This window comes from Patella vulgata, chromosome 6 (assembly GCF_932274485.2).
Source record: "Patella vulgata chromosome 6, xgPatVulg1.2, whole genome shotgun sequence".
NCBI classification, from domain to species: Eukaryota; Metazoa; Mollusca; class Gastropoda; family Patellidae; genus Patella; species Patella vulgata.
The window spans coordinates 29,397,056-29,421,282 of record NC_065884.2 but is presented as its reverse complement, the minus strand read 5'-3'; the positions used below and the strand labels follow the sequence as shown (position 1 = coordinate 29,421,282).

At 35.1% G+C, this 24,227-nt stretch overlaps 1 protein-coding gene across 2 annotated transcripts; it reads right to left on the bottom strand.

The window, feature by feature from the left end:
• Nucleotides 1–1,788: 1,788 nt before the first annotated feature.
• On the bottom strand, nt 1,789–24,127 carry LOC126825737 (RING finger and transmembrane domain-containing protein 2). 2 transcript variants are annotated; one of them, XM_050555512.1, is made up of 9 exons: nt 23,982–24,127; nt 21,704–22,241; nt 21,320–21,405; nt 16,394–16,503; nt 14,056–14,209; nt 12,272–12,418; nt 12,096–12,161; nt 10,993–11,094; nt 1,789–2,360 (listed from the first exon to the last, which is right to left on the bottom strand). In XM_050555512.1, exons 2-9 carry the CDS (start codon nt 22,176–22,178, stop codon nt 2,229–2,231), a joined length of 1,272 nt encoding a protein of 423 aa, XP_050411469.1. In that variant the 5' UTR covers nt 22,179–22,241; nt 23,982–24,127; the 3' UTR covers nt 1,789–2,228. The 2 variants fall into 2 exon arrangements, with proteins under 2 accessions (XP_050411469.1, XP_050411470.1); XM_050555513.2 differs by having other exon boundaries at nt 23,986–24,064.
• Between the last annotated feature and the right edge of the window lie 100 nt (nt 24,128–24,227).

The following is a 24,227-nucleotide window of genomic DNA, read 5'->3' as shown; positions in this document are numbered from 1 at the left end:
AAAACAATAGGGATCTTCCTTAGTGTATAAGGAATAAGTTTCAAGATGATCACTTAAGAATTGTGGCCTGTAGGCGATACACACACACACACACACACAGGGGCGACAGCCATATACGTTCACATTATGAATGTGGACGTAGAAAACACGATTTTTCGTTCAATCTGAGGCCATAATTCTAGAAGTTATGATCCAATATGCGCAAATATCGACATGAACCAAGAACTTTGGGATATAAACATGCATCAAATTCGGGTGAAAATTGTGACCACTATATTGTCCACAAGCTAAAAACGTGATTTTTCGTACAATCAGGGGCCATAATCTTTGGGAGATTGACTTATATTTCAAAATTGTGACCTGTAGAGTGTCCACAAACAAATTGTGGACGGACGGACGGACGGACAAACAGGGGCAATGGCATAATACGTCCACGTGATAATGTGGCCGTATAATAAAAAGAAATCCTTCTGTCACTTGAGCTAACGGACTGTCCGTTAAGGACACCCATACTTTTTGTCCTGTATGCGCTCCCTTGGGTGTTTTTCAGGGAATCCAGTATTTTTCTAGTAAGATTGGGTGTTTCTACATTCCATGTATATTAAAATTACCATACTTTTATTGGAAATAACTACCCGAGAAATACTTTTGTTGGAATTATCTTTAATGTTGTTAGATCTTAAAACTCTGCAATGTTCTCTTTATTAAAACTTATTGTTGCCAGATTGTAATTTTTTGACATGTTCTCATTATTAAGCTTACTGTTGCTAGATCTAACCAGCGGCTGCCAGGCAGGGTACGCCCACATTTTGCAAGAGATGGATAGAGAACAAGCTAAACGAAAAACGATTTTTCGTACAATCAAGGGCAATAATTCAGGAAGATCTTTGGGTTATAAAGATATATTTCAAGTTTCATCAAAATCGGATCAAAATTGTGACTTCTAGAGGGTCCACAACCTTGATGTACCATATATTTATACTATTTGCGTACAAGGGGTGGCCATTTTGTCCGGCAAAATTACATTTCGTGTAATGTTTTGGACAACAAGGTATAGAAACACCAAATAAGTTTCTGCATCATAGGCTAAAGCCTAGTATTCAAAATGTATCAAACCAGCAATAAAACTGTTCTTCTCTCCATCAAATACTGAAATAGGTATATTTTCACTTCAAAATAATCAAGAAAGGTCACTCTCTTGTTATTTATAATTTTGGATGGCGATATTTTTTTCGTGGACATTATGTCCCTTGAGTTTATGTCAACAACATGGAATTTTATACCCTTTTGAAGTGAAAATATACCTATTTGTTGGAGGGAACAAAAGTTTTATTGCTGCTTTAGATATATTTTGGAACGATAATACTAGACTTTATGATGCAGAAAATTATTTGGTGTTTCTACATTATTGTGCAAAACATTTCACGAAATAAGAAAAAAATTGGTTGGTGTTGGTTGGTAGATTTGTTATTGTTTGGGGTAATGCAGTTTTTCTGTTATTTTTAGAGCAAAAGGAGATCGTGGTTGACTTATTTCGTCTAATTAGTAAAATAATATGTACCTGATCAGACATAATAATTGTGTAGCAATAACATTTTCAGTTAGCTGATAGTAAGGATAGTGAAAGAACTTCGATCAGTCAGGAAGTAATTGGTAGTTGAATGGCTAACCGGATGTGGCCAGTTTGCTTGACAAGGCATGTGCTGGACGCGGGCGTGGCCTGTCTGTCTTTTTGTTACCCCTAAGCAATCGGCATTTTGCTTCTACAAATTGAAAACAAGTATGGCGGTCGTTTAGGGCATTACCTTTTTTTTTATTTAATTATTCCTGTAGTTTTGTAATCGGAGTTCAGCTTTAAGCTAGATAATCCAGGTTAACAATAAAATGAGTTTCAAAACAAAATAAAATAGTCCAGACTTCCTGCTTGTCCATAATCTGCTGTGACAACCATATAAGACATGGGAATTTTAGATCACTTAAATATATATATACTCAGTTCATTAACCCAGAAATTTCCTTCTTAGAGGAAATTAAAACATGCACCAGTCACTTCAATTAACTCCCACAGTGATGATATCAAAGCTGATAAATAATACGTTTTTATCGATCCAAACACATTAAAAATTTAGATATCACTGTACAAGTTCAAGAATGCAAAACATTTTAAATTATTTTGCAATTTATATATTTTTTTTGTTGCATACACAAAAATAATGAATATTCTGTGATCAGTACCACTGTAAGTGCATGACTGTGGTGCCATCTTGAAAACTAGGATTATCTGTTATTTGTGCTCGACACATAGGACAGGTTCGCTCACGATCAAACCATACAGAAACACAATCTTCACAGAATATGTGCTGTAAGAAAAAAAAAGATTTGGATAAAATAAATTGTTAGAGATTACCCCCTTTACATACAAATAGCGGGACTCAGGGAGGAATGGCAGGAAAGAAGAATCAAAGATATTACTGTCAATCAATTGTTAGAGAATGTTCCCTACATATATATACCTATGCCTAAAGCTAATATACAGGGATTAGAGTGTGATATTAACGCCTTCTGTAGGAAGCTACCACTAAAGAAATTTTTCGGAGATAGGGAAAACACTGCACCAGACGATATTGTGAGGGCAAGGACTTAACGCTGAATAATTTCATCAACTATTTAACCAAGTTGTCACTCCCTATAAACCGCAAGGCAAAATCAAATGTGTCGAAGGAGGAACAGTGCGCTATAAATTCTTTAAAATCTAACGATACGATCATTATTAAAGAAAGCGATAAAGGGGGTAACATTGTTATCATTGATGTGGAATATTATGAGATAAAAGAACAATGGGATTGATAAACAGTTTAATCCAAGATCACAAAAATGAACTGACTGACAACGAACAGGATTATCTCCGAAAATTCAAGTTTAAAACAAGTCAGTTTTATGGTCTTTCAAAAATACAAGAAATCCAAGATGATTAAGGAATCTATTAAAGACCAAAATGACAAATTCATCAGTGTTTTCCTGCCAGACAATCTCACATTCAGACCAATAATTGCTGGTCCGTGCTGCCCTACTAATAGACTATCAAATCTTATCAAATGTAACATCTGTTAATCGGAATGCGTAGATTTTGTTAATAGATTGCCGCAAAATCTAAAAAACGATGGCGCCATTTTCGTAACCATGGATGTTTGTAATATGTGTCGCAACATTTCCCTTGACCTATGCTTTCAGGCCATAGAATATTGGCTAGATAAACATCCTGAATGCATTCATGAGAGAATTTTAAATAACTTCATCCTCAAAGCCATACAAATCATCCTCACTAACAACACTTTTACATTTGGCGAAACAAATTATAAACAGATTCTTGGCATAGTGATGGGTACTAAGGCAGCACCACAATTAAGTAATTTAACAATGGGATTTCTTGAAAAATTATACTCAATTGTAGAAATTGAACATTAGAAAACCAGTTGAAACAATTCCTAGACAATATATTCTGTATTTGGAATAAATGAATTGGCAACGTTCCAGATTAGCAACAAATAATGAATGATTTAAATCTTAATATCAAATTCACAATTGAAACGAACGATCTGCAAATAGCTTTCTTGGATGTTCTAGTGAAACAAAGGGGAGAACTCCTTATAATGGATATATATTCTAAAGAAACAGATACCAAAGATAGATTGCTAGGCAACGAAAGATACGCCCACAGCAGCTAAATCGTCCGAGCGGTCGACAAGGTTTGTCGCATATTTATTCCTTTATAGGTAATTGGGGGCCTTTACAAGACAGTTCCATACAGATCAGATTATAAATTTTGTTGTTTGAGGGTTTACAAGGTTCTACAAACTGAAACAAGGGTCTCAACTCTGGATGTAATCTACAGAAATTGTTGAAATTTGACAGGCTTTTTCGTTTTACTAATTTAAATAATGCATATAAATTTCATACAGATCACATGATCACTTTTGTCATTCAAACGTTCACAAGGTTCACAATCGCCGTAACTCTAGAAATTATTGATGCATATAAATTTCATACATATCGGATGATAACTTTCATCAATCGAGCATTAACAATTATATGGTTTAACAAAGTGAAACAAGGGCCATAACTCTAGAAGTAATTATTGTAAATTTCTGAAATTCAATAGGCTTCGTAGTGTCACTAATTTAAATAATGCATATAAATTTCACAAAGATCCGATGATAAATTTCAGTGTTGGAGCGTTCACAAGGTTCAATAAAGTCAAAAGAGCCATAATTCTAGCCGTAATAAACGGAAATTGCTGAAATTCAATAGGATTGTTCTTTTTACTAACTTAAAGGTCACCGGAAAAGGTTCATAAATTTTTTAAATAATGCAAGTAATTATGTCAACATATCCTTTCCATAAGTATAACACGAACCCGAATGTCAGTATTACCTGCAACAGGTAAATTTCAACGTTAGCAATTTCCGCGCATTCTCCGTGGGTAGTCGTAACTTTCCATAAATGTGACGTCATTTTAGTCCCTCTGCTCATATTCTAGTCTATATTTCTATGTGCAGAAGGACTAAAATGACGACACGGATTGCTTATTGACGGAAAGTTCCGACTACCGACGGAGAACGGCGGAAATTACTAATGTTGAAATTTACCTGTTGCAGGTAATATTGACGTTCGGGCTCGGGTTATACTTATGGAAAGGATATGTTGACATAATTACTTGCATTATTTAAAAAAAAAATGATGCTTTTCCGGTGACCTTTAAATGGCACATATAAATTTTGTACAGATTGGCAGTTAACTTTAGAGGTTAGAGCATTCACAAAGTGAAACAAGGGCCATAACTCTAGAAGTAATAAACGAGAATTGCTGAAATTCAATAGGATTCTTCTCTTGACTAACTTAAATGACACATGTAAATTTCATACAGATCGGCAAAGCGTTAGAGCATTCCCATGGTGCAACAAAGTGAACCAAGGGCCATAACTCTAGAAGTAATCAACGGAAATTGCTGAAATTCAATAGGCTTCTTCGTTTCACTAATTCAAATCATGCATATAAATTTCACAAAGATTGGGTGATAACTTTTGGTGTTAGAGCGTTCACAAGGCACAAAGTTCAATAAAGTGAAACAAGGACCATAAATCTAGACGTAATAAACAGAAATTGTTGAAATTAAATAGGCTTCTTTGTTTCATTAACTTAAATATTGCATATAAATTTCACAAAGATCGGAAGTTAACTTTTGGCATTAGAGCGTTCACAAGGTTCAACAAAGTGAAACAAGGGCCATAACTCTAGACGTAATAAACGGAAATTATTGAAATTAAATAGGCTTCTTCATCTCACTAATGTAAACAACATATATCAATTTTAAAACAAGCCAACAGTGAGGCTGATGTCCCCCGCCGAAATAGGAAAATAATTAGAGGACACATATAAATTTATCACAAATTATCTTTTACAAAGTATTGAACAATCAAACAGTTCAACCAATCAAATTGCTTATCTCTGCTTACCCTAAGCGGAAAATGCTCATCTTCGAACTCCATCAAGGCATTGACCTAATCAACACACACACCAAGTTTGAACATTCTAGCTCAATTAGGAAGAGAGTTATCGTGCCCCAAAGTATCAACCAATCAAATTGCTTATCTCTGCTTACCCTAAGCGGAAAATGCTCATCTTCGAACTCCATCAAGGCATTGACCTAATAAACACATACACCAAGTAGGAAGAGAGTTATTGTGTCCCAAAAAGTGTGACGGACAGACAGACGGACGGACGGACAGACGGACAGACAGACGGACGGACGGACAGACAGACGGACAGACAGACGGACGAACCCATTTTAATAGTCCCCTGCTTTCTTCGAAAGGCGGGGGACAATAATTGGATAATAACTTTTGGCATTAGACTTAGAGCGTTCACAAGAAATTGTGGACGACGGACCGACTGACAGATGGACGGACGGGGGCGACGGCAATATACATCTACATTTCAATGTGGGCGTATAAAAACTATCTCTCTTATAAATCATGTCACCGACACCATACCAAAAATAATATACCCTTTTCTTTAGTTAGAAAAATATGCACCATTGTGATAGATGAAGACCTCTGGATTGTCAGATTAGCTAAGCTAAATAGAAATTTATTGAAACAGCATTACTTCCTCGAGGTAATAGAAGTTGGGATAAATAAGGCTTTGGCAATTGATGTCTTAACATTGAGGGCTACTAAAGCAAAAGACAGATTCTATAATATCATTACCTTTGTCGTTACTCATAACCCCTCAAAATCCCAAATTCTTTAAAACAATGCACGAGAGCAGGGCAATCCTGGCATCAAACAACAACCTCAGAACGAGATTTGATAATGTTCAATTCATTAAATCACAAAGACAGCCACCAAATCTAAAACGCCACCTAACCAAAGCCAAATTCAATTCATCTATCACAAAGACCAGTTTTTATGTATCTAAATGCCCTGATCTTCGATGTAAAAGTTGCGATCATATAATTTTCATAACTTTACTTTTAGTGTCAACTACAATATGAATTGTGACACAAAAAACATATGTTTTGACTTATAAATGATTGTAAAACATTTTACATCGGGGAGACGGTCCACATTTACAGGATACCCAATCATCGATGGAATTGTAATACTGAAATTGGCTCTTATTTGTAAATATAATAAGCAGCAAAAGAAACATCAGGTTAGTATGTTACTCTGAATAGACGCATTGCATAAAACTTGCCAAATATTTTTATTGTTTATTTGTGACCACATCTCCAACTTTTCCTGGGCAATAAGGGTTCTTCCGAAACACAGAATTGGACCCAGGAAATGTTCTCAAAAACGCAACCTGACTTCTGAGATGGTAATGTGTTCTCCATGATTTTCATGTAACTCATGCTGCACGTGCTGTTCACCGGAACCAGCCCTATAAAATGCACCCTCATACCTGGTTGAATCATTCACACTACAATATCAGCAGGATGCCACCTTAGAGGAACCAGGCGCTTGGAAGACTCTATGCTGGTCACACTGCCCAAGCCGTTGCCAATCACTTCCAGGTCAATGTTTGGATCATCTACAGGCTGCAGCAATGCTTTTGGGCCACCAACACCACAGATGATCGCCCCCGAACTGGTAGACGAAGGGATACCACAAGGCGACAAGACCGCCTTCACAGAATCCCTTCACACAGGCATCTGAGACAGCACGTCAGACAGTGGGAACACAGAGAAGACCCATCAGTACCGATACAGTGCGCCAACATCTCACCAGACAGAACATCCATTGCCATAGACCTTACCGTGGACCGATGCTCACCTCTCGCCATCGACGTGAACGTCTACAGTTTGCCCAACAACACCAGAACTTGCAACACAGGCAATGGAGAACTGTTCTGTTCACAGATGAGAGTTGGTTTTGCATATCAACTGCAGATGGCAGGACCAGAATATGGCATTGACTTGGCCAGCGTTATGGGAAACCATTTTATTAAAAAATATGTTCCTCAACTTAATAGTCAATAATTAACAATTGGCCATTAACTTCATTAATTTTTCAAAATCTATCCCTGGATCATCTTCCACTCTTTGTTCCTAAATTATATCCTATCTACAACAGATTAACACACGTGTGTACATGTTTTCTGTTAGTTACGGATATACTATGTAACCATATATTACAATGGTAACTATAGCCAATTAAAACCCCAGTGTTACTATGTAAATATGTATAAATATACTATTGTGTCCATCGTCATACAATGACATTATTTATGAATAGTCCAAAGACGAACGAAAAGTACTTTAAAATATTAAAATGTTATTAAACAAGTGTTGAAATCAGTTTGTGTTGGAATACGTTTTATCTTTTCATTGTTTACCGTGAAACATAGTAGTGCAGCTTTATGGTTGTGCTAATATTTTTGGATATATATAACAGAACTCAGGAAGGAATAGCAGGAAAGAACAATCAAAGACATTAGTTGGAATAGCAGGAAACAACAATCAAAGTCATTAGCGTCATTCCATGTCAAGTGGGCCAGGGGTGGTCCCCCCCTCGAAAAAATAATATATATTTTTTTACATGTTAAAACTAGAAACTGTGCAAAATTTGTATCAATAATTTACTCGAGTTTCAGATATCTTATTTTTACCTTTCTAGTGAAGATAATATATATGAAGCTCACATTTGGTTGTCTTAAAGAACTTTTTGTGTAGATTACAAATCTGCAATCAGATTACAGGTGAGTTGTAGGGTTTGCATGCTACTTGGTAATAAAAACCGAAAAAAAAATTTGGTGTAATTGTACATTTTCTGGATTTTGTAGTGCTCCAGGAGCTACAAAGTAATAGATATAGACCCAAATCTTCGCCTATCCAGAGATTGCCGGTAGTACTACATAATAAACATATGAAAATGCACAAGTCTTCACTAGATTCCCAGACAACTGGCCTCGAATATGGTTTTTTTAGACACAAATTTTTGAAAATTGCCTCGTATTTTCGAGCCGAAAGAAACCTGGTAGATCATGAGTACCTAAAAATCTGAATCTTTGTGTGATTATACTTATAGTTTGTACTAATGTCTCCAACATATGTTAAAGACATTTTTGTCCCATGCCATCTAGATATTTTTTCACTTTTTTCAAAATCTGTGTTTAGGGTCAATCTATGTCAATTATCATATTTTCGAGCCGATTGAACCCGGTAGATGAGCACCTAATAATCTGAAACTTGGTGGAATTATAGTTTGTACTAATGTCTCTAGTATATGTTAAAACCATTTTTGTCCCATGCCATCTCAATATTCTATTCGAGGCGAGGTCACCATTACTCAAATGACTATAACCCAGTAACCAATAAGTCAAAATTGCTGGCATAAGTATTTTTGGTATGGGAATTCCACAAGTGAAGACCTTTTGACTTTGAATTTGACCTTGTAGACCATGTGACCTTGAGATGACCTTTCATGAAAAATTTAGCTCAACATGTTTTCTACACAATGTCAAACAATTGGAGGTACAATATTTTTTATAAACATGCAAAATCAATTCTATATACACACTTAAGACTGAAAATTAGTGTCTTTGCACTTAAAGCAGGATTATGTTCATATAAGCTCTGATGATACATAGTAACCTGCCGCAGACTTTCCTAAAGATAGATAACTTGATTCAAACAGCAAGACATCTGCTTTCCCATTCCAGCAATTTTGACCTATCGGTTACTGGGTTATGGTCTTTTGAATAATAGCGGCCATGCCCATTTTGGCCGAAATCCCCCAAATTGGGTGGACTGTACCTCAGGAACCATTAGTCGGATCAAGCTAAAATTAGGAATATCAGCTTTTTCAGCCCTAATAAACATATTATAAACCATATTTCAGCAAAATCGAAATGGGTACGGTTTAACTTCATGGGTGATAAAACACTGATAATTGACATGGAATGACTCAAACTACACATTTTGAAAAAATTGACAAAATGGGACAATAATGGCTTTAACATAATAATATGTTGGAGACATTATTTTAGTACAAACTATAATTACACCAAGTTTCAGAATTTTAGGTGGTCATCTACCAGGTTCTTTCGGATCGAAAATATGAGGCACTTTTCAAAAATTTGTGTCTAAAACCATCGAAGCCAATTTTCTGGGAATCTCGTGAAGACTGATGAGTTCTCATATGTTTCTTATGTAGTACTACCGGCAATCTCTGGATAGGCCAAACTATGGGCCTATTACCTTGTAGCTCCTGGAGCACTACAAAATCCTAAAAATATACAATTACACCAAATTGTTTTCGGTTTTTATGGCCAAGTAGTATGCGAACCCTACCACTAACATGTAATCTGACTGCAGATTCGTAATCTACACAAATATTTTGTTTCGAAAACTTATTGGTAACTCATGAAACTCAAATGCCCGTATCTCAGTCAAATTTTAAGCTACAGAATACAAATTTTGCACAGTTTCTAGTTTTTACATGTACAATAACATATATTTTTTCCAGATTTTTTCGAGGGGGGCGATTTCCCAAATTTCTGAAAATTGACCCACTTGACATGGAATGACCCATTACTGCCAATGATTTATATTGATGAGGAAGGAGTGAACTTATATAACTGAGGGGCCACATCTTACCATGATTCTGGAACTGTGTATATTATTGAAGCTTATGTCCAATCTGATGAACTAAATATATGTGTACACTGACTGGGAAAACTAATGATTACCATAAATGACAAATAAAGCTGGTTGTGTGCAGACCTATACCAGACTAGGTAGATCAAATTTCATTACGTTTTATATTATACATTTAAATTTGTTTTACATCAGACAACATTTATTATGTTACAGAGTGTGTTAACCCTATGAACACACAACACATTTCTGAATCAATAGAACTAATTATTCTCAATTAATCACTGTCAACACTTACTCAAATGAGTAGTTCTTATAAATAGGAGTGATCTCAAAAAATAATGTTGGATTGGAAATAACCAAATTGGAAGTATAAAATCTAAATATATTAGGATCTTTTTTAATTAATTGGTTTACTTCTGTATTCAAGTTAATAACTGTTATACAAAGTGTACAAGTTGGGCAATACCAAAAAAAAATATTTTGGATACTTCTAAAAAGTCCTGACTTCTCACAAACATTTCGAGGTGCTGTTCACAGGAATTTACTATTGACTAATTCTCATGTTTTGTTACTGTATGCTGATCTGAGTACAGGTAGTAACTAATTGTCAAACTAGTTTCTGTGGTGATTAATGAGGACCAGAATATATTTTTAAGTGACACAGTAGCTCAAAATTCTAAGAAAAGTCAAGCGATGGGTGATTATTGAAGCCAGTTGGTTATTAAATTGAATATGGTATGTCCTCGCTCCACCATCTTGAAACTTTGCAGTCAAAATGTTTTGGGTTTCTTTCTGATGGTGATTTATTATAATAAATAATATAATCTTACTTTACAAGTTAACATAACAGCATCTTTAAGTTCATCCTGGCATATTGGACAATTTTCACCTCTTTGTTTTAAATCTTCTGAGCCTGGTTTACTACCAAATACCTATAATATATTAAATCATCATATCCGACAATTTATATTTTGATTTATATCATCTAATCATACTGTATTACTCAATACTAAATATGTATTTTGTATGCCTCCTCAAATATCTTAAGTCTTTTCAATGATCAGAAAGTCATTGTCAAAAAAAAAAGTCAAAAAGTTTATAGTTTATCATATCGCAGCTAATAGCAGCATACAATATCACAAACAGCCATATATACATGAAAAAACATTCTGGTTGTATTAACACGCCATTAATCTTCAATTTAGGAGGTAACTATGAATCAACTCTTACTACATGTATCTTGTTGTTGTTGTTCTTAGTGTTTAATGTCCGCTTCCACCAAAGGTGATATCGCAGACAAGTCTTATTTTTCATTTTTATTATCTTAGCGCAGGGGTCTTTTCTGTGGCAGAAAACCAGAGTACCTATCCGGAGTAAACCCACGAGGTTGAGAACCCGCCCCTATCTCCAAGCCACATATGCTCACACCAGGGATCGAAACCACAACCGCAAGCCAGATGTGACGGCCAGCTAGAGGTCGAAGTCCAGCACTCTAAGACCACTAAGCCTTCCCAACTCCCTATGTATCTTGTCAACCATGCGTCAATTTCTACTGCTCTAAGTAGAAAGTAACAACTCTAGATCGAAATGGTACTGTGATAGTCCACGATTGCCCTCAAATGCTACAATTTGCAGTGATACTCTACAATTGTCTATGATCAGCTATGATAAAATACTATTTTCAATTTTTAAACAGGTTCAGACCTCTATGATAAGCTATAATCATCTTCTACAATAGACTAAAATATCTGAGGAAAGCTCATATCACAGACAACCTCACAAACTATGACTGTAACATTCTTCACAAACAAATGTCTCTGTAACCTGAACGAGGATTCACATCAGATTTTATAGTCATATTTCATATAATACACCATTACCTTTTAAAGCCTGAGGGAAATAATTACAAAAACTAATGACAAGTTGAACTTACTGTATGTACACGTAGACGCTGAAAAGCTTTTTGTAATTCTCTAATGGATGCCCACACAATATTAACCTGAAAATCAAATACAAAAACTTTAAAAATCTTTAAAAACTTATTACCACAGGAATTTAAAATATTGATTTCACTTTTAATACTTTGGCAGAAAAAAGAAGTTATCTCACCTTAAATAATAAATATACAATAACTTCAAATGATGCAAACCATTTCCCAGTATGTTGATCATCAGACAGAAAGTGCATCCATGGAATAATCGGTATAATTTGACGGAAACATTGAGATAAATATTCGATAAACATGTAATATTTCCCCTGTAAATATAAATGTAACAGAATATTATAATAAATCAAAGTAAGACAGCAGAACAATTTTTAATTGAAGGAAATCTTATTTCATGTTCTAAAGCTGACGAAAACCATCGCTAAGTTGAACTTACTTCTGTGAATGTTCAGACTGAAATGAACATTTCTTAGGTGATTACACGACAGAGGCACAGGGCATGCATTATCAGCAGTACTGATGGGTTATATTAGCCTATAGATAGCCATCGCAACTATCAAATAATAAAAACAATTATGAATTACAGCAATATTTTGATTGTTAGTTGTTTGTACAACAATTTTAGAAAATTAAGTTTGTTTTATTTTTTTCAATTTGCTATTTTATTTATTAACTATATGGCTAGGAGCAATATATCTTTTGATTTAGTAAAATTCATATCTCTGAAGCTCAGCAGGTAGGCAAGAATAAAATACTAATCAGTTTCCTTTTGCTTTCACAACCTTCTTATAACATTCATTTGGTTGAGCTAAAGGTAAGGCTTGTTATATTTACACAAATATTGTGGCATATTATCGATATATTTGGAGATATTTTTATGGTAGAGCACCCTACCATTGTGAGGCAGAAATTGTAGATGAAGTAGATTACATGCAATTGCAATTAAAGGGTGTAAAATAGAACATTAAAATAGATGAAAATGGGTCTAAAATCTAAAAGCACAAGTTAATATCATATGAATGTAGGTAAAGTGATTTACATTCAATTTTTATATTTATTATTGTAATTTCTAATCAATTATGTTTGCTGAGATAGGCTAACAGTCCAAACTGAACGGTAGTCATTTGTACCTACTTAGCCGAAATAATTTTAATTATTATGGATAATACTGAGTTAGAGGTTTAATAAGCTCCTTTAACACAGATGCATTTAACAAACTCGTGATTGCATAGAGAAAACCGGTAAACCTATTTCAAAATATACAAAATACTTGAGTGATTAGTGAGAATTGGCGACTACTTTGGAATTAAATAATCCCAAGCAGACGATAAAACCACACCTACAATAGGAAAAGAAGGGCGGAAGAGTCCCTATAACAGTAAAGGCAAGTTTGGATCTCAGTGATGCATCTGAGGAAAGACAGGAACCATTCCTTGTACATGTAGATAAATCATAGTAGAATATCCCTGGTAACAAACTTGACAAGACTGTGTGAATTAATAAAATAATTTATCCAGAATATTTTTCGGGCAATGTGCCCTTCATTCATAGGCTGGTTACAAGAGCGTTCTGGATAGATTATTTTATTATTTCACACAGTCTTGTCAAGTTTGTTACTGGGGATATTCTACTATGATTTACTTTGGAATTACATGGTCCGATATGAAAATATCAGCTTCCATGCCAAATAAAAATTAATCAATAAAGTCGGTAACTGCTGATGATGATATCCCAAACCATGAGGCGCCAAATAATGTATATATATCATCTTTGTGATAATTCTCATTTCCATACATATGACTATCAACCAGGTTAAGCTATAGTACAAATATCCAGTCTCTATCACTGATCATTCACAAAAGTTGTGTCAATACTGTTTATTAACAAGTTAAATTTTACATCTACCAATTTAAATTAGGTTAGAGTACACAGTAACAAGATTACATACCCTTCTTCTGTGTTTTAATAACTGACTAGGTATCATAGTAATGAAGGCTTTTATTATGACTGTAGCAAACTTAATCATATAATCATTGATTAAAACAACCCATAATAAGGTCCAAATATCAAACCCTGCTACATTAGGTGTTCTAAATATTAATCTGAAAATAAAGTTTAACAGAAAATGAAATTTTGAAGGTTTATTTTTATTCAAAAATGCAGAACATCAATTTAGGATAAGGGACATAACTCTAGAAGTAATAAAGGGATATTGTTGAGATTCAATAGGCTTTTTCATTTCACTAATTTATATAATGCAAATATTTTTCAAATACAGCGGATGACACTTGTTAAGAATGGTCACAAGATTCTACAAATGGTTTCTCACTAATAAATGCAAACACATATAAATTTTAAAAAGATTAGACCATAAATTTCATCTTTAGAGTTTTCACAAGGAATTGTGAATTTATGGATGGGGACAAAGGCAATATAAGACCACATTTCTATGGTGGCAATGGTTAATTATATGTGACCTCCCACACAAAACATAAAAAAACCCTCTGAAAATTGGATCTGTATTTAAATCAGATTGGCTATTTATTCACATTTGATTACATGCAAATTTCAGACAAGTCTGACAAGTCATCGATTGTATGACATTGTATCTTTCAATTTATCAGTCTCACAAATTCTTTACTGGTTAACAAATGCCCATTTATTGTAAATGGGTATTAAAATGAGTAATGTAAACAATGCACGCGCCATTGAGCCAATGACTGAAGTCGCATGATGTGACGTCACGTGTTGAAGGCAATCATCTTTTACAGAGATATTAGAAGACTTTTGTAATCCTCTGTGAAACAGATTGGCTTAAAACTGGACGGGCTCCTACAAATATTACTAAAATAATGCCTGTCAATGACCCATTCAACAACATATATTTTTAGTGTAACTACTGTCACAAAATGGCTGAAAACGCATCTCCCGGCTTGTAGAAATGAAACAATTTCTGGGGGGGGGGAGTTGGGGACATGCCCCCAAACCCCTCTAGTAAGTTCACGCCCCCGGTGCTCAATGTAACCCTAAGAACAAGCCAAAAACAAAAACGATTTTTTGAAATCCAGAAAGATATGGTCTGAAATGTGCAAGGGACTGAGATTTTTGGAATATAAAGATATGTTTTAAGTTTTATCAAAATCAGATAAAAATTGTGACATCTAGAGGGTCCATAACCTTTGTATTACATACTTATATACAATTTGTATACAAAGAACGGTCATTTTGTATGTCAGTTTCATTTCGGTTTTCCCGAAATTCCAACTCACCCTTCATTATGGTGGAATGTTCGGATATGTGTGATTATCAAAAGGAACCAAGATCTTTATGATAAAAACATATATTTAAAGTTTCATCCAAATCAGATAAAAACTGTGGACTCTAGAGAGGGCCCACAACCTTTTCTGATTTTCACGAAATTCAAACTCAATTATCATTAGTGTATAACTGTAATAATATATTCACATGATCACAAGCTCAAAACGCGATTTTTCGTACAATCTTTATGATAAAAACATATATTTAAAGTTTCATCCAAATCGGATAAAAACTGTGGACTCTTAGAGAGGGCCCACAACCTTTTCTGATTTTCACGAAATTCAAACTCAACTATCATTAGTGTATAACTGTAATAATATATTCACATGATCACAAGCTCAAAACGCGATTTTTCGTACAATCAAGGTCCATAATTCAGGAAGTTACAATCCGATATGTGCGAATATCGAAAGCAACCAATATCTTTGGGTTATAAACATGTATTTCAAGTTTCATCGAAATCGGATCAAAATTGTGACCTCTAGAGGGTCCACAACCTTGATTTACCAGATGTTTATACTATTTGCATACGAGGGGCGGCCATTTTGTCTGTCAGTTTTGGCCCGATTTTCACGTAATTCGAACTTGGATAATAATTGTGACCTTTTGAGGGACCACAAGCTAAAAACGCGATTTTTCGTACAATCATGGGCCATAATTCAGGAAGTTATGGTCCGATATGCACGAATATAAACATACATTTCAAGTTTAAACCAAATCGGATAAAAATTGTTACCTCTAAAAACATGATTTTCCGTACAATCAGGGGTCATAATCCATGAAGTTACAGTCGAATACATGCCAATATCGAAAGGAACCGAGATCTTAGGGTGATAAACCTATATTTCAAGTTTCATTGAAATCAGATAAAAATTGTGCACAATCAGGGGCCATAATCCATGAAGTTACAGTCTGATACATGAATATGTGGGCGTATAAAAAAAAAGCATTATAGAACTTCCACTTACGATTTCCATAACGCTTGATCAGAAAACATATAATAAACAAAAGCCATATTAATGAATAGATAGAAAACAAGTCCCCCAAGTTGTAAAAGATATCTTTTATTTCCAGATTCCTGAAATATAAAGAATCATGACAGTAATAAACGTGTAAGATTTATAATACTACTAGACCTGTAAATCTATGGAACAGGCCCACTATGACCCAGAATAAATTTGCAGAAAGCTGCATTCAACTGTTTTTGTATCTGTCGTACTTGCTTATCAAAATACTAAATGTCTTCCAAAATCGGAATTGCAGGTCTATGCAAAAATCGATAATCAATCCAAGGTGGCGGATGACAGCGTGAAATGGCTTAAAATATCAAATATTTCCGAAAGGAAGTATTTTAGACCATATAAATGTTCTATAAGTTAACATAAAAGTGATATCACTGAATCAGATGATGGGGTCAAATTGTTGCTATGCCGTCATGGTGGCGTCATAACGCAATATTGAGTCAGAAAAGGAAGAAATTAAAAAGAAAGTGACGTCATATTGCAATATTAAATCTGAAAATACACAAATTGATAGAAATGCCTTTTAATAAATTAAAGTAAGAGAGAGAGAGAGAGAGAGAGAAATGAGGTTTAATGTCCACTCGACACAAACTAGGTCATTTACGGACTAACACATGGTTCAATTTTATTTCAATAATTTATTTTTGCGCGTAGGGGTCTTTAGCAGTAGGAGGAAACCAGAGGACCCGGAGAAAACCCACGAGGTTGGACAGGCGACCCTACTCCTTGCCACGTACAACCGGGGAATCGAAACTACGCCAGTTGACTCAATGACAGACCGTATGATACAGCGCGCGCATGCTAACCATTCGGCCATCCAAGCCCCCTAATTAAAGTAAGAATAAATGGTGGTACTATCACACTTTATATATTAAGTGTCTTATTTAAATCATACTGGTCTTCATTAGCCCATGATCGGTATCCCCAGTGTACTTGTTACGTTCTACTCCACTTTACACTGGGTTAATCCATAGGGTTTCCACGATTTCAAATTATCTGCCCTGGCCTTAATTGTAGCTATAGTCTACGAAACAATCAAAAAACAGTTTACAAACCTGTCGTTTCGCCTTCGTTTTTATAAGGGTAGATAACCATATTCATGTCCATTTACTGAATGATTTATGTAAGTAATGTATATATTTGTAATTCAATTTTATTTAATTGTATTATTAAAATTTGTAGTATTTTTCGCTGATTTCAAGTATGTATAACATCTATATGTTTGACTTTTGTTATTGTTATTACTATTCGTTATTTGTCTGAAATTTTTCATTCTGTTATGTTTATCATTATTGAACTTGGCCATTTGATTCTCAATAACTTGTCTACGATATCAGGTGGACGTAAAACTCAGCGAACGAACAATTCTCAATAAAACTCTTGAACCTACATAAACGCACGGTCTTCATTGATATAATATTATATACTTTGTTGTTAATAAATACGCATAATTTGGACTTCTCTCATTTAAGCTAACTCCTAGCCTTGTCCGTTGAGAGTTACTTCCCTTTGCCAACTTCCTTTCCAATTAATGATATATTATTATTATTATTATTGTTCGATTTATAATAGCGCTTCATTACACGTGAAGTGTTTCTAAGCGCATATCACAAACATATACTTCAAACACACAGAAACAATCAAAATCTGGAGAACATAATATATGGTATTGGGCGATAAAAATAGCACAACCATCAAGGGTGGATAACTTGAAAACGTGTCTCCCCCATAGATTAACCCAGGGGGTAGTGGAGTAGAACGGAATGAAACCACTGGGGATATCGAGGATGTCATTAGCCCAGTCAGATCAAAACAGTAGGATGTTAAACCCCAATTCATTTATTTAAATTATATACTATTGAATGTCAGGTAGTGCATCAACATCCTCTCCATCTCCATTAATATCAGGTTTGATGCTATTATCACAATTGTCAGTTTGGCAAGAACCACATGCGCTAGTGCAGGAGAGTCTGTATTGTCAACACCCACACCTCATACTGTCGCAGTGTGTGGTGAAGTTACAGTGAGCTATTCTCAATAATTCGTCCGGTGCATGAAGTTTATCAGTTATCATTGGTAAAAGCAAGAGTTTATATTATATCCATCCCCAATCAGTCGCCACCATATCACCAGATACAGACATCCAGGTCAATATTTCTTCCTTTTTTCCATGAAATATGTTGTCGAGAGTAAAATGTACTTTATTAGATTTCCAAACCATAGATGATTATCCCCAAACAGGGATATGTGATCAAAGGCGAGTACTTGTTGTCGTCGAATTTGCCGAAAACCTTTGAAGAATCTTCTGTGTCATGCTTTATCCGGCATGGCATCGTTTCTTTGTGCTGGGGGGATCACGTGGCTAAGACGCTGGCTTGCTAGCCTGGAGGTCAGGTGTTCGATCCCTGCATCGGCCGAGAAAGTTCATCCAGATTTTCCGGGGTGGTTCCCCCTTGTCAGTGATGCAGGACAGAGGGCCTGACAAGGACAGCTGTCTAGTCCTTCGGATGAAACGAAAAACCGAGGTCCCGTGTTTACATTGGAATGCACGTAAAAGATCCCTTGGCAGTTGGAATTCGATATATATAACAGTAGGCGATAGTGCCGCTGCCCGGGCAAAATTTCCCTCATAGTCATAGCACACTGTATGGCGTATGCCCGTCTTCATTAGCCCAGTTTAGGAGCAGAACAGTAGGACGTTAAACCCCATTTCATTTCATTTCTTTGTGCTGGTTTCAAACATCTTTCCTGTGAAATCTTGCATTGCCTGATTGTATATTGAGAGCAAACAGGCATTGACATTGTCCACAAAGCGATTTGTCTTTCAGTCATGATACTGCCTCTGGTTAAACCTCCTGAAGTTTTGAGGGCCCTCATGGGGAGCTGTTCAATACCTAGATCCAATCCAAGCCCGGCCCAGAATTTTTCGGTTCTTCTTAATACGAAGAGTCCTTGTTCAAACATTGCATTTACTTTAGGTTACGTGGTTTCTAATTTCGACATATTTTGAAGGTACATATATGCTGATTTTAGGTAGTTGAAATGTCCTGCAGCCCCAAAAATTTCCAGACAATCGTACACAGCCGCTTTATGAATCTGCCAGTCACCCATTCTGTCACCTCAAACTAAATTTCAAGCTGCTTGCATCAAATATATCGAAAACCAAACCATAATTCACTCGTCTTGGACTTTATTATGATCGACATTATCAGCTGCAAACAAGAGGGCCATTTGTTCAGACATCCCCCCAATTGGCATATCTGCATCAGAGCAGGCAGCATTCAAATTGAATCTGAGAACCTCGCTGTACGATGAGCAAAACCCTATAGTATTTAATGTATCGGTAACATGTCGCTGTCTTAGATGGTAATATAATTGGACCGCTAATCCTAGCTGTAAGGGTGCTATCACAGCCCTTGGTCAATATTTTTCAAATCATTATCATCATTCAAATCATTCAGAATTTCCGATGCCTTCCAGAAGAGTGGTTGGTCGAACGTTATAATGGCTTGTAATTGTGAGCTAGGTTTGATAGATATGACAATATCGAAAATATACACGTGTTGTCACTAGAATGCATATCTATCATATTTAGGAAATACACCGAGGATTGTCCATGGTGAGCATGGTCTTTGTAAATCAGACTCATGCTTCCTCCCTAGTTGGGAGTATTATGACGAGGTTTGAGTTTCCATAACATATCAATCTCCGGGCAAATTGACACTTTCAAAAGAGCATCAAAACTAAGATTGCGGGTCTGTCCCGAATGGTGGTAGTGTTTTTATGTCAATTTTACTCTGACCCGTTACACCTAACTTCCCCATATCTATACATGTATGTGGAATTTTCTTAGCAATCTGGTTTTGTGATGTTACTGCAGCGATTATCCCCATTCCATGGAGCGCTTATCCTAGCTGTAAGGGTGCTATCAAAGCCCTTGGTCTTATCACCTGTACAATAGCTTGTCCTAACGACGCAACTTATAGTTATTGTTTAGTTTCTTTTCCACTGATCAAACCTTCGCTAAAGTATTGATCTGGCCATTTCCCGTCACTATCCGCCATCTTGGATTGGTGATCGATTTTCTTAATACTTCATGCATACAGTGCAATAGTACCTCTATCTATTCTTACTTTATTTCAATGGCATTTCTATTTAATTTTTGGATTTTCTGACTCAAATTGCATTATGACGCCACTATGACATCATAGCAACAATTTGACCCCACCATATGATTCAGTGATATCACTTTTATATTGATTCATAGTACTTTTATATGGTCTAAAACACTTCCTTTCGGAGATATTTGGCATTTTAAGCCATTTCACGCTGTTGCCACCATCTTGGATTGATTATTGATTTTCGCATAGACCTGCAGTTCCGATTTTGGAAGAATTTTGGTATTTTGATAAGCAAGTACCCTAGATACAAAGATAGGTTGCCAAGCAACGAAACATACGCCCACAGCAGCTAAATCGTCTGGGCAGGCAACAAGAGTTGTCACATATTTTTACTTTACTGATAATGTGGGCGTATAAAAATATGATGATTTGAAATTCCATCGAACTATGCTGCTTTCTATGTAACAAGCCTTTATTGGTCGCAAAACTAATTAATGGGACCGTTTTTAATCTGACGAATGCTAGCTGGAAATATCTATTAAACGTTTTAATAATCAATCGGAATCCTGAGAACATATCTGGGTGGACTAAGACATGGGAAATTCGATATTTTTCGAAAAATGCAAATTATGCATCGTTACTTTAAAATCATTAGGTTTATGGTTTCATTAAATGTCGGTAGGTATACTACATTTATTATTATCATTATTAAAATCATTAGTTTTCATATTTTTGCACTTCACCGACTTACCCTCACTGAACACTGATGAATACTGGCAACTAATTTTTGGTTTACATAGTAAAATGTTCCACCTAAAGCTAAAAAAATCAAAACTCCTGAAAAATACAAACAGTACTGAAATATATTATATATAGTACAATGTTCTATTATACACCAGCAAGAATGCAATGATCGATTTAGAGGTGGTACAGGCACAGAGAAAGATACATGACTCAACTGTATTATTGAATCATATCAACATTATGAATCGATATCACATCAATGTAAGGGTTCCTGCAACAATCTGGAACCTTTTGAAAATACTATGGAGCAGTTATTGAAAAATAGTATGTCTGATAAGATTTTTAGTAAATGAACATACATGTATACACAGTACATTTATCAATAACTTACCCAATCTGTGATCATACATTAGTTTCAGAAATAACAAAATAATAAATATGCCAGAGTTCTGTAACCAGGATACAAACAGACGCCAATCAAGTTGATTCTCTAAACCACCATTTGGTGATGGTGGAGGTTCTTCTTGAGGATTTGTGGCGGTACCATTGGTATTCTGATTGATATCATGTAAACTAGCCAATTGCTGTTGTAAATCAAATTGTTGTTGTAGGTTTAAATGTGGTGGTAGATTACTGCGAGCCTGCATGAACTCGGGAGCCATACTGTCCATGTTTAAAACAACTGACGATGGTCTCATTCCTTCAAGACGTGGTCCATGGTGGAAAACTGGGCGTACTGGTCTAGTAAATTGTGATGGCAAATTTGGTAGTAGGCCCTGTGCCATGTGCGCCATATTAAAGTTTCTGGGCATTTGAGGAACATTAAGATTTACTGAATATCTTGTCTGTTGTCCTTCAGAAGCCATTTCTATTCTTTTACATTTGTTGCGTGAATTATGTTAACTCAGTCTTATTCTTACAATATTTACCTGCAAATACATGTATAACACATGACATTATATATATACTTTAGTGATAATCAAGTACATGTATGAATTAATTTATAGATTTTGAAATTTTGAATATATAGTCAATAATCCAACGCCATTAAAGTAAATCACTTCGACACATAAATAAAGCATTGGATAAAAACAACACAAACATTTACTACAAGAGAGGATATTCAGAATAGGAATGCCTTTTTGGTTCATCTGCTGACAGTGCTGTTCAAAGGATAATAAATATATTCTAATGACCATCACCATTAACAAAACATTTAATGTTGTCACTAAATAATTACTTCATGATAGACCAATCCCGAATGCTGTTATGAATTTGCAGCACATGCACAATTATCACTTTTGATAGCTGTGTTTGATATTATATATGAATATACATGTATTGCATAACCATGAATTCCAACACTCCAACACAAAATATATGTGTCATGAATGTAAACAAAAGATGGCCAAAATCAGATGTAGGCGTATGTGTATACCAACATGTATCAAACACAATCTAAAGTCATATATTTAGACTTTAATATTATAAGTATATTTACAAACACTGCAAAGGGGAAGAAAAGTGAATTTCATTTCTTGCAAACGTTTTTCACTATTGTGTTTTTTCTTTGTAATGCACAGTATAGGGCCTACTGTCAGTAATTTGTCTAGTGAGTAATAAAGCATAACTTCCTGCTTGTACTGCAGTTTAATTATTTTTTAACTGATTTATAGAAAAATGAAATACAAGTCCATCCATTTAGAATAGTATTAGTGATCTACCATGAGTACCATGTTAATGGATTTTGATTGAATGCCAGTTAACTCAAACACAAGCAAACTCTTAGGTTAAGTAGTCCACAAACATCAAAATACATTGGTTGTGAGTTGCCCACACACCTATGGAGACTACGTTTTTTTACTGGTTCCCCCAAAATTCACAGCACGGTAAAGTGCCCCTGAACATGTGATATGAAAGGGTGCACTATTAATCTGCTGTAATAATAATAAATAATAAAAACCATTAGCCTAGCCTAATTGTGGACGACATAACTAAGAGTAAGACCTTGTGGACGACTTAACCAGTGGTTGTGGAAGAGTTTGCGTGTGGACGACTTAACTGGCACCCTACTGATCTTTCAATATTATTGACAATAATAATTAAAGGCTCAATACCACTCTTGTTGTAACAGAATAATATGTCCCAATCTTTATTCTGGTCAACAAATTGTACTATTTTACAGTATTCCAATTAATTGATGATACAAATTTCATCTTAACACACCTAATTTAAAAAATTGGAAAAATTCAACTAAATGATTTGAAAAGACTAACGTAAACCTTTTCAAATGTGTCTTGGAATTTGGATTTAAAAATATTTTTGAACCCTCTGGATGTAATGGATAATTTACACAACAGGTAGGATACTTAAACATCTAATACTTAGAATAAGGCTAATATTTATTTACTGGAGCTGTCAAGCCAGCAAGAGTGTTATTGTCCCTTCAAGGAAACAGAAACCACAACTGGCTGATGACACATATTATGAGTATGACAATATTTTGTGCCATCAAATCATTATAATAAATGTAACTAGTTCAAACTATAATTGTGAGATTTCTATTGTTGGGAACCTTGTCGTATTATTTTTACTTTTTTCTTATAAAAAAAATATCAGGTGAAAAAAATTATGATACTACGTAGTACATGTACATTAACATTGCCTACCTACAGTACATGATACAACCACATGCAGATCATTGACAGTCTTGTTTCATGTCAACAACGTCTGTTAATGACTTTAAAGTGTGTTCGTTTGCTCAAGAAATATTCTAAAAATAGACTGATAAACTGACGTCAGTGTACTTTCCTTCACACATACAGTATACGGTAATATTCACAGTTACTTCCAGAATTGCAATGTGTTTGCAATCGAACGAACGGCCCAAAAAGTCTATTACTTCTTTAGTTTCG

Excerpts from the sequence above, each read along its gene's own strand:
- LOC126825737 (XM_050555512.1), bottom strand. The coding sequence starts at position 22,178 with ATGGCTTCTGAAGGACAACAGACAAGATATTCAGTAAATCTTAATGTT. Across the intron at positions 14,210-16,393 it reads GATCAAGCGTTATGGAAATC|ATTAATATTTAGAACACCTA; the intron begins GTAAGTGGAAGT and ends CTTTATTTTCAG. Across the intron at positions 2,361-10,992 it reads CTGTTATGTTAACTTGTAAA|CACATATTCTGTGAAGATTG; the intron begins GTAAGATTATAT and ends TTTTTCTTACAG.